The 23,258-nt window shown below is 43.8% G+C and overlaps 1 protein-coding gene across 9 annotated transcripts in view; it reads right to left on the bottom strand.

The window, feature by feature from the left end:
- The window catches only part of PCDH1 (protocadherin 1), a 214,173-nt gene that overhangs the window by 176,417 nt on the left and 14,498 nt on the right, over positions 1-23,258 (bottom strand). For 8 of the 9 annotated variants that reach the window (XM_077266286.1, XM_077266279.1, XM_077266287.1 and 5 more), the window contains exon 1: positions 11,863-12,369. The exons of the other annotated variant lie outside the window; for it this stretch is intronic. In XM_077266286.1, the coding sequence (XP_077122401.1) occupies positions 11,863-11,917 (55 nt within the window). In that variant the 5' untranslated portion in view covers positions 11,918-12,369. Of the gene's footprint in view, positions 1-11,862; positions 12,370-23,258 lie in introns of those variants that run through there. 9 annotated transcript variants of the gene reach the window in all.

Raw genomic sequence — 23,258 nt, 5'->3', positions numbered from 1 at the left:
GACTGTTTTAGTAACTGTCTATTCAAAGAATCTGGGCTACAGGCCCATTAACAGATAAGAACGAGGCCAAGAAACACAGAGGTCCCAAAGGTTACGAGAAGGATGAGACACAACAGATAAACCATTCTAGAATTACAAAATTATTTTGTTCACATCGCTACTGAGGTCCTGGGCTACGAGAAACCAAGTACCGTAAAAACATTTGTGTTGGCCACAGAAACCAGATACAGGGGTCTTCACCCGAAACCCAGCAAAAGCGCAACAGATTAACAAACTACTCACATAGAAGACAAAAAGAAAAAACCCTCCTCATGCATAATTTCCTATCACAATTATTAATTTAGGATCACTTTAGTAGTGCCGTAGTCATTTTAGAGTACAGGGACTGCTGGATCTCGGTGGAAAAAACCAAGATGGAGTTTTGTGAAATCAATAGTCCATGTATTCCTTTATGGATAACCATGGGCATTCCCCCAACCTTGAAAAAAACCCAACATTTCCGCTAGCATTATAAAATATGGCTACCCCAAACAGATCAGTAAACTTTATCCCCAACAGTTGTCCAGTAATAATAATAATAATAATAATAATAATAATAATAATAATTTTATTTATATAGCGCCAACATATTCCGCAGCGCTTTACAACTTATAGAGGGGACTTATACAGACAACAGACATTACAGCATAACAGAAATCACAGTTCAAAACAGATACCAGGAGGAATGAGGGCCCTGCTGCTCGCAAGCTTACAATCTATGAGGAAAAGGGGAGACACAAGAGGTGGATGGTAACAATTGCTTTAGTTATTTGGACCAGCCATAGTGTAAGGCTCGGGTGTTCATGTAAAGCTGCATGAACCAGTTAACTGCCTAAGTATGTAACAGTACAGACACAGAGGCTATTAACTGCATAAAGTGTATGAGAACATGATGGAGGAACGTGATTATGTTGTTGTTTTTTATTAATAGGCCACACAGGGATAATTAGGTTAGTATTTAGGGAAGAGGAAGAACTTCACCCCTGACCAAGTCTTTAATACCATCAAGAATGGTGATGAGCCACGACAATAGAAAAGGAAAAAAGTGTGTGACCATTTCTTGGCACTGCCCTTGTTTTTGTAGTCCAGGATAATTCCTACAGACTTAATTTTTACTACATGTTTAGAAAAGGGGGAGGGGGTTGGAATGGTCAGCAGAGTTGCTCAGTCTAAAACTGGGTAGTATGAAGCAGATCCTAGCTCAGATAGTGCAGCCATGTAGAACTCCAGCATTTCAGAGAAAACACTAAAAAACGGCAACAGGGATGAAATGACTGGTCACAATGGTAGGTCCGGGCCAATCTAGATTGACCAGTCTTAGCCTGTATGTCTCTTGCTTTGCACTAAGGAGGGGCAACAGCCTGAAACATGTGTCTGCAAATAAAGAGATTCTGGTTTGGATAAAAATCGTAAGTTACAAGACTTGTTAAAAGGATCAATGTTGACTCTTAGGTACCGTCACATTAAGCGACGCTGCAGCGATATAGACAACGATGCCGATCGCTGCAGCGTCGCTTTTTCGTCGTTGTGTGGTCGCTGGAGAGCTGTCACACAGACGGCTCTCCAGTGACCAACGATGCCGAAGTCCCCGGGTAACCAGGGTAAACATCGGGTTACTAAGCGCAGGGCCGCGCTTAGTAACCCGATATTTACCCTGGTTACCAGTGTAAATGTAAAAAAAACAAACACTACATACTTACATTCCGGTGTCTGTCGCGTCCCCCGGCGTCCGCTTCCCTGCACTGTGTAAGCGCCGGCCGTAAAGCAGAGCGGTGACGTCACCGCTGTGCTCTGCTTTACGGCCGGCCGACGCTGACACAGTGCAGGGAAGCGGACGCCGGGGGACGTGACAGACACCGGAATGTAAGTATGTAGTGTTTGGGTTTTTTTTACATTTACAATGGTAACCAGGGTAAATATCGGGTTACTAAGCGCGGCCCTGCACTTAGTAACCCGATGTTTACCCTGGTTACCAGTGAAGACATCGCTGAATCAGCGTCACACTCGCCGACTCAGCGATGTCAGCGGGTGAGCCAGCGACGAAATAAGGTGCTGGCCTAGCTCCGACCAACGATGGCACAGCAGGATCCTGATCGCTGCTGCATGTCAAACACAACGATATCGCTATCCAGGACACTGCAACGTCACGGATCGCCATCGTTGTTAAGTTGTTCAGTGTGAAGATACCTTTAGGATTGCTACTTCCCATAGGTGGCACTAGAGTTTTCGTCTGAAGAGGCCATTTGCTTATTGTATAGGGAGAGTGTACCCAAGCAGGGCAGTACGAAACCAGTGAGGACCTTCCTCAGTGGCTAGTCACTTGCTCATGCATTTATTTTTTGTCTGAGATATATATATATATATATATATATACACACACACACACACCTTCAATAATGGCTCCAAATCATGCTTGCTTTGGTTAGCATTAATAAGCTAATAGGTTCCTTTTAAAAGGGCTTTAGCATGTATGACAGGCATTCAAGTAGTGTGTACATGGGTTAAAATTATCCTCCTGAGAAAAATAAAAGGGCTTCAAGTCCAAAACACAAGTCAATAAGTCCTGGATGAAGATCTACCACTCAACAATTGGGCATTTCGGAAGTTGCAGCCTGAAGCCACAGACCATTATACAAGTTGATTATAAGTAAGGACCGCGTTTAGTCCTTACTCGCCTTTGCTGCTGCCCTCACTAAAAGGTTATAGTAATGAGTTAATACCGAGGAATTAAAAGTTCCATCTGCAATTGGCAGCAGGAACGTAAAAAGTTATAGCCAATGACCGCGACCAATGTCTTCCAACACCTTCTAAAAATACTTTGTTGAAGGAAGTAAAAGTATCGATCATTGCAGATATAAAAAGGCATAAAAAAATAAGTAGAAACTTAAATCGTAAAATTTGTTCAGACATTTTATGGCCAAAAACTTTACCTTCTTTAAAACTGATTTTTTATTAACAAAAAAAAAGGTGACGCTCTATAAAGACCATGATTATCGTTTAATGCGACCTTCACTCATGGTCTGTAAGTCAAGATACAAAGTGTAGTTTTCCTTTACCGTCACCAGCACATAGTCAAGGCCATATTACCCTACATTCCGCACTTAGTACATTGGTGGAGACTTATCTTTTATGACAATACACATGTATTTGGAAATGGGGAGGGTGGAGTGTACAAAAAATATATATATATACTTATTTTATGTTCTTGCTTCTTTAGTGATCCTACCGTAGCGCACCGGAGTGCTTCTGTCTAAGACGGGTTAACCACTTTGATGCCAATATGTTGACAGGCTCTCCACCTAGCGTCAAAGCAAGGCTCTGTTTCCATGGCAACGTCTTACAAAGTCTCTCTCGCTGGATAGCCCCAGAGACCACTGTTTTGCACTGACCAGCTTCTGTACGACCCTGATCAATACGCTACGGTGTCGCATTTCTCGGCAAACGTATATAAATGGATGCTCGGCGCAGGATTGCTACATTTGTAAAGAAGTCACTCTGTGGTATATGGTAACTAATGCAGTCACGTCTAAGAGGTGGTGGTGGGGAGGGGGCTCACCACAGCCTTCACAGTGGAGTCAAAAAGCAACCAATATTTGCACCGACCCTATTCATGTTGTCTGGGAGTTTCCGATATGGAAGACGTATACAGCCAGCGTTCACGTCAGACTAATGGTACATGCCTGAGAAGCAGGTAATGGATACCGGGCGCATCCTGCAGAAAATGCAAAATGAGCATTTTAGTCTTCGAAACGTTGAACTGACTAGCCGAGCTTGTAGACATGTGGGGTTCATGGAAGATAATGGAGTGTTCCTTGCAGCACTTCATTTTTTCCAAGGTGTTCTATACAATCCTAACATTCGCCTACTACGAGTCATGGCTTTAGATACAAAACCCTCACAGCTGCTGATATAGCAAACCAATTCACATAACTACCTCCAATAATTGTACGAGCAGAAACATAACATAGCAGTTTAATCCTCAGTCCATAATCTCTCGATTTGTCATCAAATTACAGTGCCCATCACTAGTCTTCGGCATCCCTTTCTTCTCGGTGGGATCATTCCTTCAACGACAGGTCATCGTTCGATAAAGACATACCATTTAATGGCAAGAAACAATAGCAAGCGCTTAATTCATTCAGTCCGTACACAATAAACATACTAAATAGCCAGAACATTAACCGATCAAGTACTCAGGAGCACACGTCAAGCATGGCAGAGTGTCTCGTCTCCACCTTGTCTAAAGAGGTTCAGTATGGTCTATACCAGAATCTCATCACACCACTGTCGATACCATCCTTCTCACACGTCTAAAAGGAATACCGTGTAACGGCTATCAAAAGCCTTGTCATTTTCCAAAGACTATAGTCTATGAAAAATATGCTAAATATACAAAACAGAACAAAAAAAGGAATCCAAGCTGTGAAAGTCCACAATACGTCGTTCCGGTTTTCGTAGGCATTTATCAAAGTAGCCTTTTAGTTACACCTGACACTTCAAGCACATAGGCCGCCTAAAGGCATCACGCAGAAGAGTCTCAGAGCAGGAGATCCTGGTATGATTGCAGGTCACAGCTTGTACATACGTGGGGTCTGTGACTAAAAACAATCATAACATGTATGCTATAGCCTGGGGAGGAGACAGAGGGGAGGTAGAGGAAAGAAACGGAAGAGTCGGGGGTAAAGAGTGAAGACAAAACAAAGCTGCTCAAAATTAGGATGTAGAGAAGCTTAACACTCATCGGATGTCCTACATACTTCCCAAGCCAATAGTTTTTTTTTCCCTTTTTTAACATGTATATTAGGTGAAATGTCCAAATTATGGTCAGAACTGAAGCTGTACATGTATCTGTCCATCTTGAGGAACAAAACAGATGGATTTTACCTTCTAAGCCAAAGTTAAAGGCCCCCATACTTATAGCAAAGGCTGCTAAACCTGCTATCTGCAGACTTTTAATATAGGGGCTTCTTGATTTTCCCCATTCAGATGATGTTGGAGAAGGGAAGAACAAGAATGTCAATATTCTTTCGACTTGTAGGGTAGATTAGCAACCTGTGATATCTGGCAGTGAATTAAGAAGCATTTACACATCAGATCAGTGGTGTGAACCCAGTGGGAAGGCAGGACATCAAATTAATCAGGAGGCCCCCCATTCACATTAGAAGTTAAGACTAAACCAACCCTTTTCTTCTCAAGATCAGCCTAAGTGCCTTATTCTCACCCATATACTTTACATAGCTGACAGAACCATCACTTGGCCGACCACTGTATCGTCTGCCTCTCCCATACATAGGAGGGCTCGCTCTGACAAGTACTCCTGGGTTCGCGATGAGAGCCACGTCCAGACAGCTCTGGTGGCTGATCATCTCTAGAGAACAAAAGGATCGTCAGTCCAAAAATCAGACACGACAGATCCTTAACTCTCCTGCCAATCATTTGTCAGGGACCCCCCTTACATAATAGGCCATAATGAACGGATTTGGCCACAAGTCTTAGTCTACAGCATATTGGGGCCTTTACACTGTCACCTTAGAGGACAGATGAACACTGTCGATTATTCATAAAGTATGAGGCAGTCTGGAGAAGTAGCCAAATGAATGTTCATCCGACAGCTTGTGTATGGACACCTTTACTCCACTTGCTCGGTTGAATGGAGAGTACATGTGTGGGGTGATGGTGTATTGGGAAGAAGAGGACAGCAGAGCCAGGATTTGATCATCAGCTACTGAAGGCTAAAAACCCAAAAGAAAAACCTATCAGAAGTATGTACACATGGATCTTTGTGAGAAGCTCCGTGTTCTCCTACCTCCATATGGTCTTTAGTAATCAAAAGGGTCTTCCAAAGCTTAGGAGTCAACAAAGGAAGTCTCAAAGCCAATGGTGGATCTTCTAGAACATATGCAGTTCACAGACATTACATCCAGACCCATAGATAATCTTATTTTTTTTCCCTGACAACTTCAACATCCCCTCAAAAAGAGTGAAAATATTGCAAGAGATATTTACGTTTGCACAATTAGGTTCTCTCTCTCTCTCCCCCCTAAGGGCGAAATACAGAAAAGGCGATAAAAACCTGTCAACATGTTTCTCATTAAGACCATATAAATGTGAGGAATTTTAACAAAGTGAATTTCTCATAAAGTTAAAGTTAACAGAAGATTTTCCGGAAAGGGTCTTCAACTGTAGAATTACGGTATATCATCAAACAGTGGCAGATGTCACGTCAGTGCAAGACCACCTAACCACTAGCCCATCTGTCATTTATGACATCCATACCTTTTGGTCTGATAGGGAGTCACTGCCCTTCGGGAAACAGGAACGATCAATTTGTACTAAATCGACACATTTGCACAGTGAGTTGTGGCAAATTCAACACCTTCTAGCGAACACCCAACTGAGCGGTAGAGTCTCCTGCCTCTTCTATGAGGCCATTGTATGTTCCTAACTATATTACACAAACGCAATACATTTTAGAACATCAATTTCAGTCACTTTGCCGGAAAAGGAGACTCTACATGTACAACATGCACACGTCTCTTCTGTGTAGGGGGGGGAAACCTGTTAAAATCAGCATTCCCCATCGCTTATTCCAAGTGGAATTCTTCATATTTTACGCTCAGCTCTCAAATATCTTTTCTTTTTTTTTTTTTTTTTAAATTGTCAAATTGGCTAGTTTTACAGCACTTGACGTTTATTCCCATAAAATGTTGTCGTCTGCGTGATGATCACTTGCAAATAGAATAAGTATATCGAGACAGAATCCAAAAGAATTATTGCTTGTTTAATGCTCCTTATATGCGCCGTGGGTAGCACGTGCATTAAAATGTTAAAAGCGGTTTAAAAAAAATTATAAGCACGAAGCATTCGCAAAACCTAGAACGATATATAGATGTATTATATACAGTATATAGACATACAGATCCGACAAGGCTGCTGCCCACCTGTTCAATGACTGCACTGCCTCTAGTGGCAACCAGGGAAAACTGCATGATGCCCCAATCACTAGCAGAGTTTAAAAAGAAGAAAACTTGGGGGCAAATATAAATAAATATATATATAATATTTTTTATATAATATATATTTTTTAAATATAAATATTTATTTTCTTATTTTACATGTACTGAAGTACTGAAAAGAAAAGTGTATGCTGAATTGCGTCATGATGTTGGAGGTAGAAATGCTTAAATTATGTTTGGTTTTTTTTTGGGGGGGGTTACATTCTAAGTGGAACTGAAACTGATCAATGATAATATTCAAAGTTGATCAGCTGTTTCTTTCTGTTATCATACAAGCTGGCTGCAAAGAAAAAATAAAAAATAAATAAAAAGCCACCAAGGATATTGGAAAATAAGCATCAACTCACAATACAAACACAAAGAAGAATGTACACATAGGAGAAAAGAAAAAAAAACTACCGATTGTACAAAAGGCTATTGGATAAATCATCTTCAAATGTCATTTAATGTAATAGGAGGCATCCAGGCACATTTTAGTGTTCGAAAATCTGCCATTACTGGCTAGGCATAATACCGAAATGACAGCTCGGAATAAATCAAGCAGGTCCCTTTTCAATACGCGTCCTCGCTAACAATACAGCCAGGCACTCGGTAATATACAGGAACATACAAGCGATGATGATAATGATAATACAGCGGATTTGTCATTGATTGTATGGCTGAAAGACAGGAACGCAGATGAAAAGGGGGCACTCGGAAAACGGGCAACCAGTCAACAGAATGGACTGAAAAGAAGAAACACCAGAAAAATAAAACTCCTCTCTGCCATTCTGGCTCTATATTTCCCCGGGAATACAATTTTTATACATTTTTATGGGGCTCGCCTCTCCTTGTGTATTGAAAAAAGCGATCAATAAATCTGTATGATTCAAAGCGTTCCTTGTAGGGGGGGTAGAGTGCAAAAACAAAATCTATCCATTTTCTAGGGCTTCTGCATTCCAGGATGTTATCTCCTGCCATCCACTATCACAGGACGCTAGGACGGTGCATACTGTTCAATTACATACATAATCAGCGTCTCCATACTGTGCACACAGGGGGAAAAAAAAAAAAAATCTGCAAATGACGGAGGCAAAAAAAAAAAAGCTTCAGAAAGCAAGCAGAAGGCTATACAGTGGCAGCCATCAATGCAGCAGCTGCTCGTACCTACATCTATATGGCCCTATAGTGGGCATCATACATAGGATTCAGGCGCAGGGAGCATTAACCATTAAATCACCGATGGTTAGAAGTGACTATGCGCACATAAGCCATGGCTTACACCGACACAACAAGTGTTAAGAGGATCTCCATGAGCGACGCTGGCCGAGAGTCTCCCCCGCTCACATCAGAAGCCCCTCGCTCCTTTCCATCTGATTGTAAAATGCAGCTTTCTCTAAACTATGGGGATGATGGTAGGCACAGGATTAGTTTATAGTCTTCCAGCGATTGTGCATTAACACATATGGACGAGGACCTATATTCCTGCGAATAATCCTCTTTGCTGGCATTCTCCCGGCAGACAGAGGATACAATTGGCATGTCCCGATTAGCCAGCCTCACTAATACAGTCTGACTTACTGAGGACAAGGAGAATGGTGTGGTCACAGGGTGTCCTTATCTGCTGGCATTCACTATTTGGTCATCCCCCTGCCTTATTCTTTACAAGTGGCCATCTCGACGGATCTTAAAGGAAAAAAAAAATGCTTAAGAATTCTTATGGCACTTGTATGGGCTTGGGGTCTTAAGGTGTTAAATCTGTGTGGTTACCGTAATTTAGGGGGAAATAAAAGAAGAAGATCTAGTGGAATTGACACGCAGTTCTCTCCTGCATTGTAGTCGGTAAACATCTATTTACCCAACACAGCCAAATATTATCATAAAAAAAAGGCATAATAAAACATTCAGCCCTCATCCATCGCCTGGCATGGCTGGGAGACGCAGCAAGCCTGATCCTCAGCATCTCATTTCCTAGGAGGAGCGCAGGAGATTGGGCGATAGGTGACGAGTAATTGCCAGGTCTGCAGCCGAGCCAGACGTTCATTAAAACCCAAAAAGGAATGGTGACACCGTGCCCAAAGACGATGTATGGGATGGTGTACGTACACAGAAAAGGTGTGACCAACGCCACCGTGCCCGGCCAACGCCACCAGCTGCTTTATAGATAGGTTACTATAATGCAATCGAAAGCAAGAAAAATGCGTCCGGGTAACGTAACCCTGGGGCATCAGAGCTACAATGGGGGCATAATAAGCCAGAAAAGGGGCAGAGACGCTAGGGAGCGTCAATGGGATCCGGCACCAAGAATAGGTGTCGTGGTTGGCAATCCTCAGCAATCACCGAGGTTAAAGAGCTACACAAAAAAAAATAATAATAATTTACAAACACCATGCACAAAATTGGTGACTGCAGCAGGTCAGCGCAATACTATATATTTATAATGGCACAAGTGGCTGTTTTTCCAGATCAGTCATTATCCAATACTATTAGTTAGTCCACATTAAACCTCTATACAGAGAATTGTGGCTGGAAACTACAGAAAGAAAAGCACCAGAAGTGGCGCTCCGTGATAAATCACTTTTTTTTTTTTTTTTAATGGAGGGGGGGTGTAGGGAGTGTCGCCGCTTGTTGCCCATATGCTTTACAGACCCCCTTTAATTCTCAAAATGTGCGCTCCATCCACATATTCATTACCTTTTATAGAAGGATGGCGTCGGATCTGGAGTGCCAAGTCATAGGAACTGTTTATTACAGCCAGACTGGCTTATTTTAATGGCATTCGCTGATTAAATAAGTCTCTTGGCCAACGTGCCAGTGGGTAATGTAAGGATTGTTTTAAATACAGAGAGAAAGGCATAAAACATCTGATATTACGCAGCAGCTTGTCCATTAAACTGACAGTGCGGAGGGAGAAAAAAAAAAAAAGTTGTGCTGCAAACAGTGTAACGGCTGGAGAATTGATGGCGGTGGGCTTCCAGATCTACAGGGGTATAGAGAAGAGTATATATAGGAGCACCCATAGGGTCGCCCTCCGCTAAGCCCAGCCGGATCATAGGACACCTGCAGGCTTCTCTAAAGTAGCCCACAATGAATGAGTAGTAGCCATCACTGGCACAGGGGGTGCAGATCCGGGCACCATTAGGCTTGGTGTACCAGTGCGGTAATCACCCATGCATCCCCCCTATAGCCCTTTACATTGAGTAGCCCCCACTACACACAGCACCAGGATTGGTGTAAGGAGTATGACTGACAGATATACTCAGCCATTGCATTTCTATTCATTCCTATGAAGAAAAAAAAAAAAAAAAAAAAAAACCCTTTTGGAACAGATCCCCCAATAATGCATTTATTTCTGGACATCTATGTAGACCCAGGCAATGGTCAGCCTTCCTACGTCAGGGTCTCCAGAGAAGGTCTCCCCAGAATCTATCCAGAGCCCCCACCTCCCTCCTTTCCTTAATCCATACTGACATGTATGGAGGAGACGAGACTCCCATCTACATGGAGTTTGTATGTTCTCCCTCCATACCGATCGGAGGAAGCCCCGGTAGACAACATGCCATCGGATTCCGGGGACTGGGACTCATCTAATAGGGTCTCTGTACAGCGCTTCGGTATATGCTCCCACTATATAAATGAGGGAGGATAGCCTCCAGATCTACAGAGCTAGATGTTCAGCTCCACCACATCAGGCATCGTATGTTCCCCCTATATAAATGACGGGAGGATAGCCCCCCACCAGATCTACAGAGCTAGATGTTTAGCTCCAACACATCAGGCATCTTATGATCCCACTATATAAATGACGGAGGATAACCCCCCACTAGATCTACGGAGCTAGATGCTCCATATCAGGCATCTTATGTTCCCACTATATAAATGACTGAGGATAGCCCCCCACTAAATCTACAGAGTTAGATGTTCAGCGCCACCACATATCAGGCATCTTATGCTCCCACTACATAAATGACTGAGGATAGCCCCCCTCCAGATCTACAGAGCTAGGTGCTCCACCACATATCAGGCAACTATATATGTGACGGAGGATAGCCCCCCACTACATCTACAGAGCTAGATGTTCCACCACATATCAGGCAACTATATAAGTGACGGAGGATAGCCCCCCACTAGATCTACAGAGCTGGGTGCTCCATCACATATCAGGCATCTTATGTTCCCACTATATAAATGACGGAGGATAGCCCCCACTAGATCTACAGAGCTACTTGCTCCACCACATATCGGGCATCTTTTGGGTGATCACTTTTTAATGCAGGGTATAGGATCCATCATGTAACACAGGGGGTCTCCATACTCTGATAGAACAGGGCGATGAGCACAGCTGCAGACTGGGAGGAACAGGGTTCCCCATTATAGACTCACCCCTGAACACTTCCTAAAGTAAGGCACCCCTCCCCATAACCAGTCTCAGCCCCCCATAACCAGTCTCAGTCCCCCACAAGCACTGTGGATTTCATAGGATTCTATAGAAATAACACCAAATATTTGGCACTTTTCTCCCATCCCTGCAATTAAAAAAACCACCTTCCTCCATCACATGCACCGCTCCATCTTATGTTATGGGGTCTCTGCCCCCCACCAATAAGATAGTAAGCACAACCTCAGCCAGCCCCCCACATTCCCATAGCCCAGCATAAGCTTGGGGGGCTCCAGGCTGAGGATTGCCCCCAATCTCCAGCCATCTGTAGTGGAACTGTGCAGTCAGCTGTTTGCATCAATCCTCTTCAGGCAGCAGCAGTGATGTAAAGCCCCCTATCAGATATCTATGGGGGTCTTCAGTGTTGGAAGCAGGTTTAGGGCTCCTTACCTGGCACCCCAGCCTTCCTCCAGCCTCCTCCGCCTTCTTCTTCCCGACTCTTCATCGCTGCTCTTCCCCAGGTCTCTTGTCACATCCACACGGGTTAAGTCCCAGAGAAACGAGCGGTAGAAATCACAGCAGCCCCCCTCCTCCTCCTCCTCCCGGTGGCGGTGGTGAGAAGTTGTGAGCAGCTCCTCTCCTGCTGCCCCGGACGCTCCGGTGATAGTTCCGCAGTCGGGTGCAGGGAGCTCCCCGGCAATGAGCACCGTCCCGGTGTGCGGCTGTGTGTGTATGAGCCGTCTGTGTATGAGCCGAGCTCGCTGCCTCCAGTGTCTCTATACTGGGGGAGGAGCTGCTGATTCTTATCACATCCAGCACTCAGCAGCCACTGTCTCCAATGCAAAGATGCTGCTGTGTGCTGTGCTTGTTGCATGCCTCAACTCTGCAAGTGGGGAGGCAGCCACTCCTCCTCCCCTCCCCCGCACTACTTCCCTGGGGGGCACCCACACTGCGATCCTCACACAGAAAATAAATAACACTCATTGCAATATTTAAGGGTGTCACAGCTCTGTGATCCCAGGAGTGTAGACAGCTGGCATATTATGTGTAGCCATTGCCAAAAATCACAGGATCAATTGTGGGTGAAGGGGGTGTCAGGCATGGCTGGATGAGGAAATGTATTGGGCCGCTTCAGCGTATTTCGCGGTCCGTATACGAATATCCATGCCCAGACTGACCCGAAGAAAGCCTCCTTGGTGTCTCTAAATGCAGACATTGATGGGAACAAGAAGAGGCTGAAAGTCTCTGGGCATTGGGGTTCACATACAGACCGTGAGATACGCTGGCGTGAACACGGCCTCGTTCACACATTCAGTATTCGGTCAGTTTTTTTACTTCAGTGAACCAAAACCAGAGGAAAAGTATAATAGAAACACATCACCACTTCAGTATTTATCACCCGCTCCTGATTTTGGCTTACAAATACTGAACGTGGCCTTATGGTTGCTGGAAGTCCTGACTAAGACCACATGACTTTTTACCTCATTGTTTGTGAGCCAAAGGCTATGGTCACACACAGTATTTGGTCAGTATTTTACATCAGTATTTGTAAGCCAAAACCAGGAGTGGAACAATTAGAGGAATAGTATAATAGAAACATATGCACCACTTCTGTATTTATCACCCACTCCTGGTTTTGGCTAATACTGATGTAAAATACTGACCAAATACTGATAGTGTGACCATAGCCAAACTCAGAGGAAAAGTATAATCAAAACATGTCACCACTTCTGGATTTGGCATACAAATACTGAGGTAAAATACTGACCAAATACTGACCGTGTGAATGTGGCCTAATGGTTGCTCGACTCCCCAACTAAGGCCATGTGACTTTTTACCTCAGTATTTGTGAGCCAAAATCAGAGCAAAAGGATAATAGAAACATATGTACCACATGTGTATTTTTCACCGGCTCCTGATTTAGGTTTCCAAATACTGAGGTAAAATACTGACCGTGTGCACGTGGCCTTAGGCGGGTTACACACGTTCCACATTCAAACTGAATGGTGCCCTGACCATTGCCACTCACTATTGCATACATACAAGTTAAGAAAAAAAAAAAAAAACACTGGCAACAAAGATGCCACAAAAAAAACGACCATTTTTCAGGAAAAATACCACCTGCGTTTTCCTGAAGAACCTTCTGCTTGAAAAACTCAGAAATGCACGCAAGCATCTAAACCAAACGTGCACATAACCAAAGACGGGTTTTCCAAGTGGAAACTTCCTCAGGAAACATTCGTCCTCTTTGGGTAATTGTTGGAGGAGTTTTTCATTAACTGAAGAGGTTTTGAAGGTGTTTTTTTTTTTTTAAGAGCTTTTTTTCCCCTGAAGTGGTTTGCCACTTTTTGACTATTATGGACTATTTTCCATGAGAAGATGCTTCTTAGAAGTGACACTCACTTTTTTTTCCCTCACACCAAGAGTTTTTCATAACCTGAAGAGGAAGATTAAATCAAAAATAGACTGAAAATATGAAAAAGGAAAATGCTTTTACTATAGGAAGCAAGCATTTTTTTGTGGGACTTTTCTGGCAATTTTGCTTTATGTTTTAGATGTGGACCTGATCAAAAAAAAAAACACTCCTGAGACATCTCTGTGTGCACATAGGCCACTTCATCTGATCTGTGGGAAAACAGTGATTTTTTGCAATGCGGTAAAAATTGCATGAAAGTGAACAACGTTGGGGGGCATCTTTTAAAAGGCTTGTCCAATAGTAGTTTGTGATATTTCAGCTACGTTCCATTCACTACAATGCGACCGAGTTACAATACCAGACACAAACCGTGGTCAGAGGTGGAGCTGAAGGAAAGCCGCCATTTTTTTCTTAACCCTTTAACATCAAGAACAATCATTCACTTGGTAACCTATGTATATAGTTCTCAATTGAGACAAGTGGTGTCTGGCCACCGCTTACTCTCCTCTCCCCATTGATACCTCACTAGGAATAGCTGTCCTTTAGTCATGAGCGAACGTTCTCTGTCAAGGTGTTATCTGGGGATGCTCGTGTGCTAACTGGGTGTTTTCGTCATGCTCAAAAAATATGTTCCAGTCCCTACAGCTGCATGCCTCGCAACTGACTGTTCGACAGCGATTTTCTGTTTGTTGCGGCAGTCGAACAGTCAGTCGCGAGACATGCAGCCGCGGGGACTCGATCATATTTTTCGAGCACCTTAGTACCTTATCTGAGCACGATCGCTCATCACTACTGTCCTGTGATCACACATGTATGGCCACTTTGTTTTTTTATCTGTCCTGGTTTACAGTTGAATGACAACTATTGTTTTCTGTAATCAGCCATTTCAAAAGATGAAAAGGAGAACGTACACCTGAGGCAATTACCTTACTTTCTGACAGGAAAGCTGAGTACCTGTGACAAAAAAAACACCTAGCTTTCCCCTAAACAGTTAAAAAGCAGATCTTTTTATCTTAATAAGCGAGAAAAACTCCAGAATTAGAAGTAATATTTGTGCCCGTACTATACAGGTAGTAGCACTGTAGCTCGGTGCCCCACAGGCCGCATATATTGTGCTGCCGCCATATAACTGACAAGGTTTGTACAACCTTTCTTGACTACGGTTGATAAGATAACACTAGTCCTAGTCTCCTGCTCCCAGGATATAGCAGGTCACACACTCCTGTCTGTTGTCGCTGGGTGTGGTGCTCACTAAACACTGCTCCATTTGTACTTGCTGCACAGAATCCCCCACACCTGTGCTGTGCAGAGTCTCGGGGGCAATAACACACAAAACCACTTCATTTTTTTTTCCTTTTATTTGTTGAAAGAGACGAGTACAAAAAAAAAAAATTACAAAGACCATTTTAGCAGTACAACTACGGTACATGACATTCAGTTTATTTAGCGCCCCCCTCGCCAAACTGGAAATTCAGGCCATAAGAATGATGGCTGTGAGGGTGCAGTCTACTGGTGAGCCGTCCACCTGGTAGAAAAACTTGTTTAGCTGGTGGGATTCTGGTAATATAATGCGGGTGCGAAAATGTTATCCTGCCACGGGAGGAGATACGGGCATTTCTGGAGATTAAGTAGTGGGGTAACTTATGGAAACAATGCTGTGTTATTGGGTCAGCCATGTTGTGTTAAGGCCCTCATACACACTACACTAATATAGGCCGAACCACTGATATCAACAGTCTAACATGTACGGGGAGCTGGCCGACTGGTCATCGATCATTCATGGCTGATTTCGGACTAATGGAGATAAGCCCTTCCCACTGGACAACATGTCAGCTGGTCTCCTTTTCATAGAGAACATAGCATAGGAGCACTCGACCAAATGAGTGCTGCCCTTTACAGGAGAAATCGCGATTGGCCGTAGCGTCGATCTGTTGACAGAATGAACAGATTAAGGCTATATTCACACAAAGTTTTTGGGAGCAGATCCACTTCATAAATCACTGCAGTATTGCTTAGAATGAGTTCTCTTCCCATTCATTTTTATGGGAAATCAATTGTGTGAGGAGACTTTTAAGCATTTTTTTTTTCTTGAGAAATTCTGGGAAAATAGAAGCGATCTGTCAATTATTTGAGGAGGATCTGGATGAAATATGCTCCAAACTTGAAATATCAAGTCAAAAGGCTGTAAAAATAATACTTCAAAGATAAAGGGGTTTTGAAGCATTTCTTTTAACTGAACATCAGGAAATGGAAAAAAAAAAATCCTCCAAAAATTCCCCATAAAAGGAACATTTTCTCAAGCGTGATCGGCTAGAAAAACTTATTAGTTGTGCCTGCCGCCACAAAACTCAGTCAGAATGTATCATAAAAGTGACCAAATAGCTTATAACTAGTGATGAGTGAATATACTCGTTACTGGAGATTTCTCGAGCATGCTGGGGGGTCCTCTGAGTATTTTTTAGTGCTCGGAGATTTAGTTTTTCTTGCCGCAGCTGAATGATTTACATCTGTTAGCCAGCATAAGTACATGTGGGGGTTGCCTGGTTGCTAGGGAATCCTCACATGTACTTATGCTGGCTAACAGATGTAAATCATTCAGCTGCAGCAAGAAAAACGAAATCTCCGAGCACTAAAAAATACTCAGAGGACCCCCGAGCGTGCTCGAGAAATCTCCAGTAACGAGTATATTCACTCATCACTAGTTATAACTATTCCCGTATTACCAGCAGGGGGCAGCCCAACAAGAAAGATGGCTGAATTGGTTATATGTGGGTGCAAAGATTATGTAGAAGATTTCCAGGGATTAATGGACTGAACAGGGGTGGTGTTTAACCATCCCCAGAAATATCTATGTAGACCTGGTGTGGATCAATTCGCAGGACCTAGGTCAGAGGCCACGTCAGTAATCTGTGGTCGCTGGATGGGATCCCCAAGATCTGCGTCTTACTTTTTGGCATCTGACGTCCTTCTTTTGATTTGCGCGATGTCTCAAGTACGTAATGTCTTCGCGCCATGCCAGTTAATCAAGATAAGAGGTGTCCATCAAACAAACAATACTGACTCAGCTGATGGACCAGTTCCAGAGATTCAGTTTGCACCAACTCTACCTGTACGTCTAAAGCAGTATTTCCCAAACTCCAGTCCTCACGGACCCCACGGGTCATGTTTTCAGGATTTCCATAGTGTTGCACAGGTGAGATAATTCCTGATGCCTTGATGATACTTCCACTACTTGGCAATACTAAGGAAATCCTGAAAACATGACCCGTAGGGTCCGTGAGGACTGGAGTTTGGGAAACACTGGTCTAAAGTGAGAGGAAATCAGTCCAGCTGCCATTTATAGGCTGTGTTTGGAACCTACCTTGCTAAAACCAAAGGTTTGCCCACTTTTCCAAACAATTTGGCATTTACAGGAGTGCAGTGCAGAGTACTTGTATGAAGAGTGTTCAAGCACCATTTGTTTTACACAGTAGACACCCACCGAACCGGTATCTGCTGCAATCGGAGCCAGCTCGGTTCACAGGACTTTAACCCTCTAGATGATGAACATGATGAACAGCGATCGTGGCATCTAAGTGGTTAGAAAGTGGATATCTCCACTGGACTGAAGCAATCGGTAAAATCCAATGGGTTGTTTAATGGCAGCCGGTGTCCCAACATTGGGCCACAATTTGTAATGTTCTCTGTATTTATAGATCTTGTATTTTAATCTGCTCAGTGCTGGTTGAACTCCCCCTTTCTAAGCTATGATCTAGTGGGACTCCATGCAATACCAGATACAGCCTATGTAAAGAAGAGGTCTTGTTTTCTAATTTCATAAACCCCCTTTGATATAGTTAAATCTTCTATCATTTTGTTATTTTAGAAGGGTCAACTCATTGGTTCCAACTGTAGTTTAGTAACACATATTTATTGGCCGCTGGTCTGAACTTTTACGCTCTCTTCATAAATTGAGTTTATTAACAATTCTCTACAACACTGTGGAAATGAAAGGGTCCTTCTTCATGATCACAGAAACCATATGAAGGATAAAGAGCCTACAGCTTTTCTGAAAAAGAAAATTACATCTGTCTAGATAGATATATCCTTAAGCACAGGAAAAATGAAAATTTGGGAATAAGGGAAAGAATGAGTTAGGCCCTCCAAGTCAAGTTACCTTCTCCCAAAGGATCCTAAATTATGGTAGGACATGTAGACCCACATCCTATGTCTGATGCATCGATTTATGTATAACCTGGTTAGAAGTCCATAAAAATGTCAAGTTATCCGCTAAAGATATAATGATTACAAACTCTGAAGACAATGTAAGAGGGAGATCTTTCTCCAGGTTTTGCGTTACCTGTAACTCTCACACAAATGATCCATTCAGCCCCCAACCATTTGTTCAGGCCAGTTTCTCATCTTCACGAGCTGGAGAGATTGACAGCTGAGATGTTTTCTTCCTTTTTCTCCAGTCGCCTTCATTAAAAACCAGTGAACGGATGTAAAAATAAACAATTCTGTGTTCCAAATTTACAATGTTTCTTTCTCACTCATCATCAAAATCTTCTACGAGGCGGAAGGCTATTTTTGTATGAATGAATAGACTAACAAAGAATTTTATGGAACTGACATGAGGGTCTGGTATAGGTCAGGCAGGGTCATCCATAAGGTTATGTGACCTGTCATCACCCAAGGGTACACCACTGGTCCTGATGGCCTGGGTACAAAGCGCTTGCAATCCCTCCATGCATGCTGGAGAAAACTTCATGTCATAGTTTTTAGGACTGGCTCTTGTTATTTGTGTAGGATTGTAATACTTGGGCACTAAATGGTGCACCATTATAGCCAGTGGCCAGTGCACATGCCAAATTTTCCACTTGGACCTATTCTTTGCATGGAAAAAATAACAACATGCAACATTCTGGTCTGGATGGTCCCCACAGAACCTCAATATATGGACACAACTAGCCCGTCTCCACCTTAGGGCTCATTCAGATGTCCGATTTTCACTTATGAATGTTTTTCGTGTTTTTCACAGATAGCACTCGCACCTGTGGGAGTCTACGGGGCCAGTCACATGTCTGTTATTTTGATCCGAGACATGTCCGTGGAGACGTGTCCACTTTTGATCTGAGGGTCAGACTAAAATTGGCAATAAAATCAATGGGTCCTTGAAAAAATAAAACTGCACATGGATACTGCGATATTTTACGTCAAAACGTTCATCTGAGCGACCCCTTTCACTTACATTGGTCTGTGTGGTGTCTGTGTGCAGCCCATGGGTTATGAAAATACGCTCCTCAGCTTCCCCACTGTAAACTCTTGCTCTTTTTCCTCTATAAGGCTAGGTTCTCATTTCGTTTTTGTGTGAGCGCTAACGGACAGCGTTGCACGGCGAAATTAACGCCGTGCAACGCGTCCGTTAGCGCTCCCATTGCCAGCAATGTTAAAGCGCCTTGCTAGCGCGTGCCATTCTTTTGTGGCGCACCTCGGACGCTGCTTGCAGCATCCGCGGCGCGCCCGAGGTCCGTTCCCCGCTCTGGCAGATCGGGGATCTGCGCTAGCGGGGACGTTTAACGCGACCCCTAAAAAGACATTGCGTAAGCGCAATCCGCTAGCGCTTAGCGCTAAACGGATTGCCCTAACGCAATCTGAACCTAGCCTTAACAGTAGACATGGTGCCGATTTATAAATTGCAGGTCCATTTTCACAATGGAGATTTCCACAGTACATTAGTCGAGATCTGTTAAAGGGGTTCTCCACCATTCAGTCAACCCCCTCATATTAGAACAAAAACTGCCTGTACCTCACTTCTGCTTTCGGCATCACTCCAGCAACTTGGGCACTGGGTCTCTTGTGATATTTGTATGACATGTTAGCTCTTCCGCCAATTTGGATTTCCCATGTGCAAATCTGCAAGGAAAAGGTGCAGCATATCTCTCCAATGTGAACATGCCATAAACCAGAGGTGTCAAACTGCATTCCTCGAGGGCCGCCAACAGGTCATGTTTTCAGGATTTCCCTAACATTCCACAAGGTGCTGGAATCATTCTGTGCAGGTGATTAATTATCACCTGTGCAATACAAGGAAATCCTGAAAACATGACCTGTTGGCGGCCCTCGAGGAATGCAGTTTGACACCTCTGCCATAAACAACGGTGTGTCTACATGTATCAAACCACATCAAAACCACATCTAATTTCACAGCAAATTCCTGAACCATGGATTTTTGCCTTGTTCTTTTAACTATTGAAACACATGCATAACACACAAACCGTGCTCGTATTGGAGCACCCAAATCTTCCGAGAATGGTGTGTGTTTCATGGATGTGTGAAACCAGCCTTCATCTCACATGCTGTTTTTTTCTGGTTTGTGTTTCCACAAGAAATTCGCGTTTGGTTGTGTTGTTTAAATCCTTAGCACGTCAATCTCTGCTTCACCTTTTTTATGCTGATTTTACCTGTTCTTTGCCAGGATAAACTCTAGGCCTGGCCAGGTTCTGCTGAACTTTCATGGACATTCCAATACTGAATTTATTTAGATGCAGAAATGCTGCCGAATTCTGTTTAGAAATCTAGGCACAAAATCAAGATCTTTCATGGAAATCACTGCAGGATTGAGTGAATCTGACCCTGCTAATCTGCAGTTTTTGTCGATCCCCAGAGAGCAGAAGAGAAGCTTCCGAGCACAATCCCGGCCTGTCGTTTTCTATGAGCCCCGAGGCAATAAAACCAGTAAACATACTGTCTGAGGATTTCAATGACTTGAATTAAGATCTCATACTCGCTCGATATTCTCTTACAGCATTTCTACATTCATGCAGAATGGGAGAGGTTTCCTAATGGCTGTGATCATCTAATGGCTCTGTACTGAGCAGATATTGTGCATTACCCGTCCTCTGCCAGATGAGACTGATGTGTGGTGCGGATGCAATTCAATTTGGTGCTGAGCGCGTTAATTATCTCTCCAGTTCAGGCGGAGAGGAGGCTCCAGAAACTCTGCCCGCCAATGATTCTATGGCAGCCAGCTGCATGTGAGATGTAACCACAGAGCGGGTTAAAACAACAGCGTCTTGGCCAAATGGATGCAAGTCTCTGCAGCAATCAAGACCCTATGAAAAATTACCTTGTATAACAGCATAAAAAAAAATAATAAAACTCTGAGGCGGCCATTTCTCTTTAATAAATGATCTATAATGCAATTTTTCTTTCATAAACCGGCTTTCTTAATCTTCGAAGCAGAAGTAAATGGCTGTCATTTCTGCATTTATGTGGGAAATATGGTTGTAAACAACGGTGTGAGGCATCAAAGTACCGCAAACACAGATGGAGGCATACTTCTAGCGTTCCTATAATGGAGGCTGTGGGAAGAACCCATATAGAAGAGGGTACGAGCAGTGGCGTAGCTTGAAACTCATGGGCCCCGATGCAAAAGCTCCAACGGGGCCCCCAAATATTTTAAATCTTTAATAGCAATAGTCTTTTCCTATAGGCCAAAGGGACTTTTAGGCCCCCCTAGGCTCCAGGGCCCGGGTGCGATTGCAACCCCTGCACCTGTTGTAGTTACACCCCTGGGTACGGGAATTTCAATATATTATTCGAGCACGTCGATTGACTCGTATAACACCTTATCTGAGCAGGTTCACTCGTCACTACAGCTGACACTAAAGGCCCCGTCACACTTAGCGACGCTAAAGCGATCCCGACAACGATACGACCTGTCAGGGATCGTTGCTGCGTCGCTATGTGGTCGCTGGTGAGATGTCAAACAGTGAGATCTTCCAACGATCGCTGCTGCGATCTCACTGTTTGACATCTCACCAGCGACCTGTACAACGATGTCACATGGGAGCTATTATGACTATTCAGTGTCTGAGTCGTCAAAGAGGTCGTTGGTAAGGTGTCAAACACAGCGATGTGTGCTACCCAGCGAGACCTCAACGATCAAAAAAAGGTCCAGGCCATTCCGACACGACCAGCGATCTCACAGCAGGGGCCTGGTCGCTGCTACGTGTCACACATAGCGAGATCGCTACTGAGGTCGCTGTTGCGTCACAAAACTTGTGACTCAGCAGCGATCTCGCTAGCGATCTCGCTTAGGCTGGGGTCACACATGCGTGTTTTACATACGTAAGAGCGCAAAAACTACGTACGTAAAACTCGCATTACATACGGCACAATGCTTCTCAATGGGGCTGCTCCTATTAGCCGTATATTACGGTTCAGTATTATACGGCGTTCTACGGCCGTACAAAATCGCAGCATGCTGCGTTTGTCAGCGTATTGCGCAAATAATACGCCAATGAAAGTCTATGGGGGCGAGAAAAATACGGATTCCACACGGACCAGCAGTGTGACTTGCGAGAAGTACGCAGCGCTGTTAGTGAAAAGTCGGTAATTCAATTGCCGGCTTTTCATTTCTCCTTCACAAACCCGACAGGATATGAGACATGGTTTACATACAGTAAACCATCTCATATCCCCTTTTTTTTGCATATTCCACACTACTAATGATAGTAGTGTGTATGTGCAAAATTTCAGCGCTGTAGCTGCTGAAATAAAGGGTTAAATGGCGGAAAAAATTGGCGTGGGCTCCCGCGCAATTTTCTCCGCCAGAATGGTAAAGCCAGTGACTGAGGGCAGATATTAATAGCCAGGAGAGGGTCCACGGTTATTGGCCCCCCCGTGGCTAAAAACATCTGCCCCCAGCCACCCCAGAAAAGGCACATCTGGAAGATGCGCCTATTCTGGCACTTGGCCACTCTCTTCCCACTCCCTGTAGCGGTGGGCTATGGGGTAATGAAGGGTTAATGCCACCTTGCTATTGGAAGGTGACATTAAGCCAGATTAATAATGGAGAGGCGTCAATTATGACACCTATCCATTATTAATCCAATTGTATGAAAGGGTTAAAAAACACACACACACACACATGATTTAAAAGTAGTTTAATGAAATAAACACAGCGGTTGTTGTAATAATTTATTGTTCTCGCAATCCATCAGGAACACCCTCGCTTGGAAAAATAATAAACGCACAAGATACATACCTTCTGTTGAACCGTCTCGTCCCACGAAGTAATCCATCTGAAGGGGTTAACTAATATTACAGGCAGGAGCCCTGCTAATGCAGCTGTGTGCTCCGTGCCTGTAATCCCCGGCGAATGAATGAAATGTAGGTCATTGACCTACATTTCCTTCAGTCGCGGTGATGCGCCCCCTGGTGGATGTCCTCATATGACCTGGAGCGTGGGAAAAAGTTCCCAGGCTGCAGTTCATGAGAACATCCACCAGAGGGCGCCTCACCGCGACTCAATGTAAGTACAGATCACTGCTTTCCTTTCAGCACCCGGGGATTACAGGCACGAGCGAGTGGTTTATCGCAGCTCTGCCTGTAATATTAGTTAACCCCTTCAGATGGATTACTTCGTGGGACGTGATCTGACATC

Source organism: Ranitomeya variabilis, chromosome 5 (genome assembly GCF_051348905.1).
Source record: "Ranitomeya variabilis isolate aRanVar5 chromosome 5, aRanVar5.hap1, whole genome shotgun sequence".
Taxonomy (NCBI): Eukaryota; Metazoa; Chordata; class Amphibia; order Anura; family Dendrobatidae; genus Ranitomeya; species Ranitomeya variabilis.
Note: the sequence above shows the minus strand (reverse complement) of the source record. Positions and strands in the feature narration are given on the sequence as shown.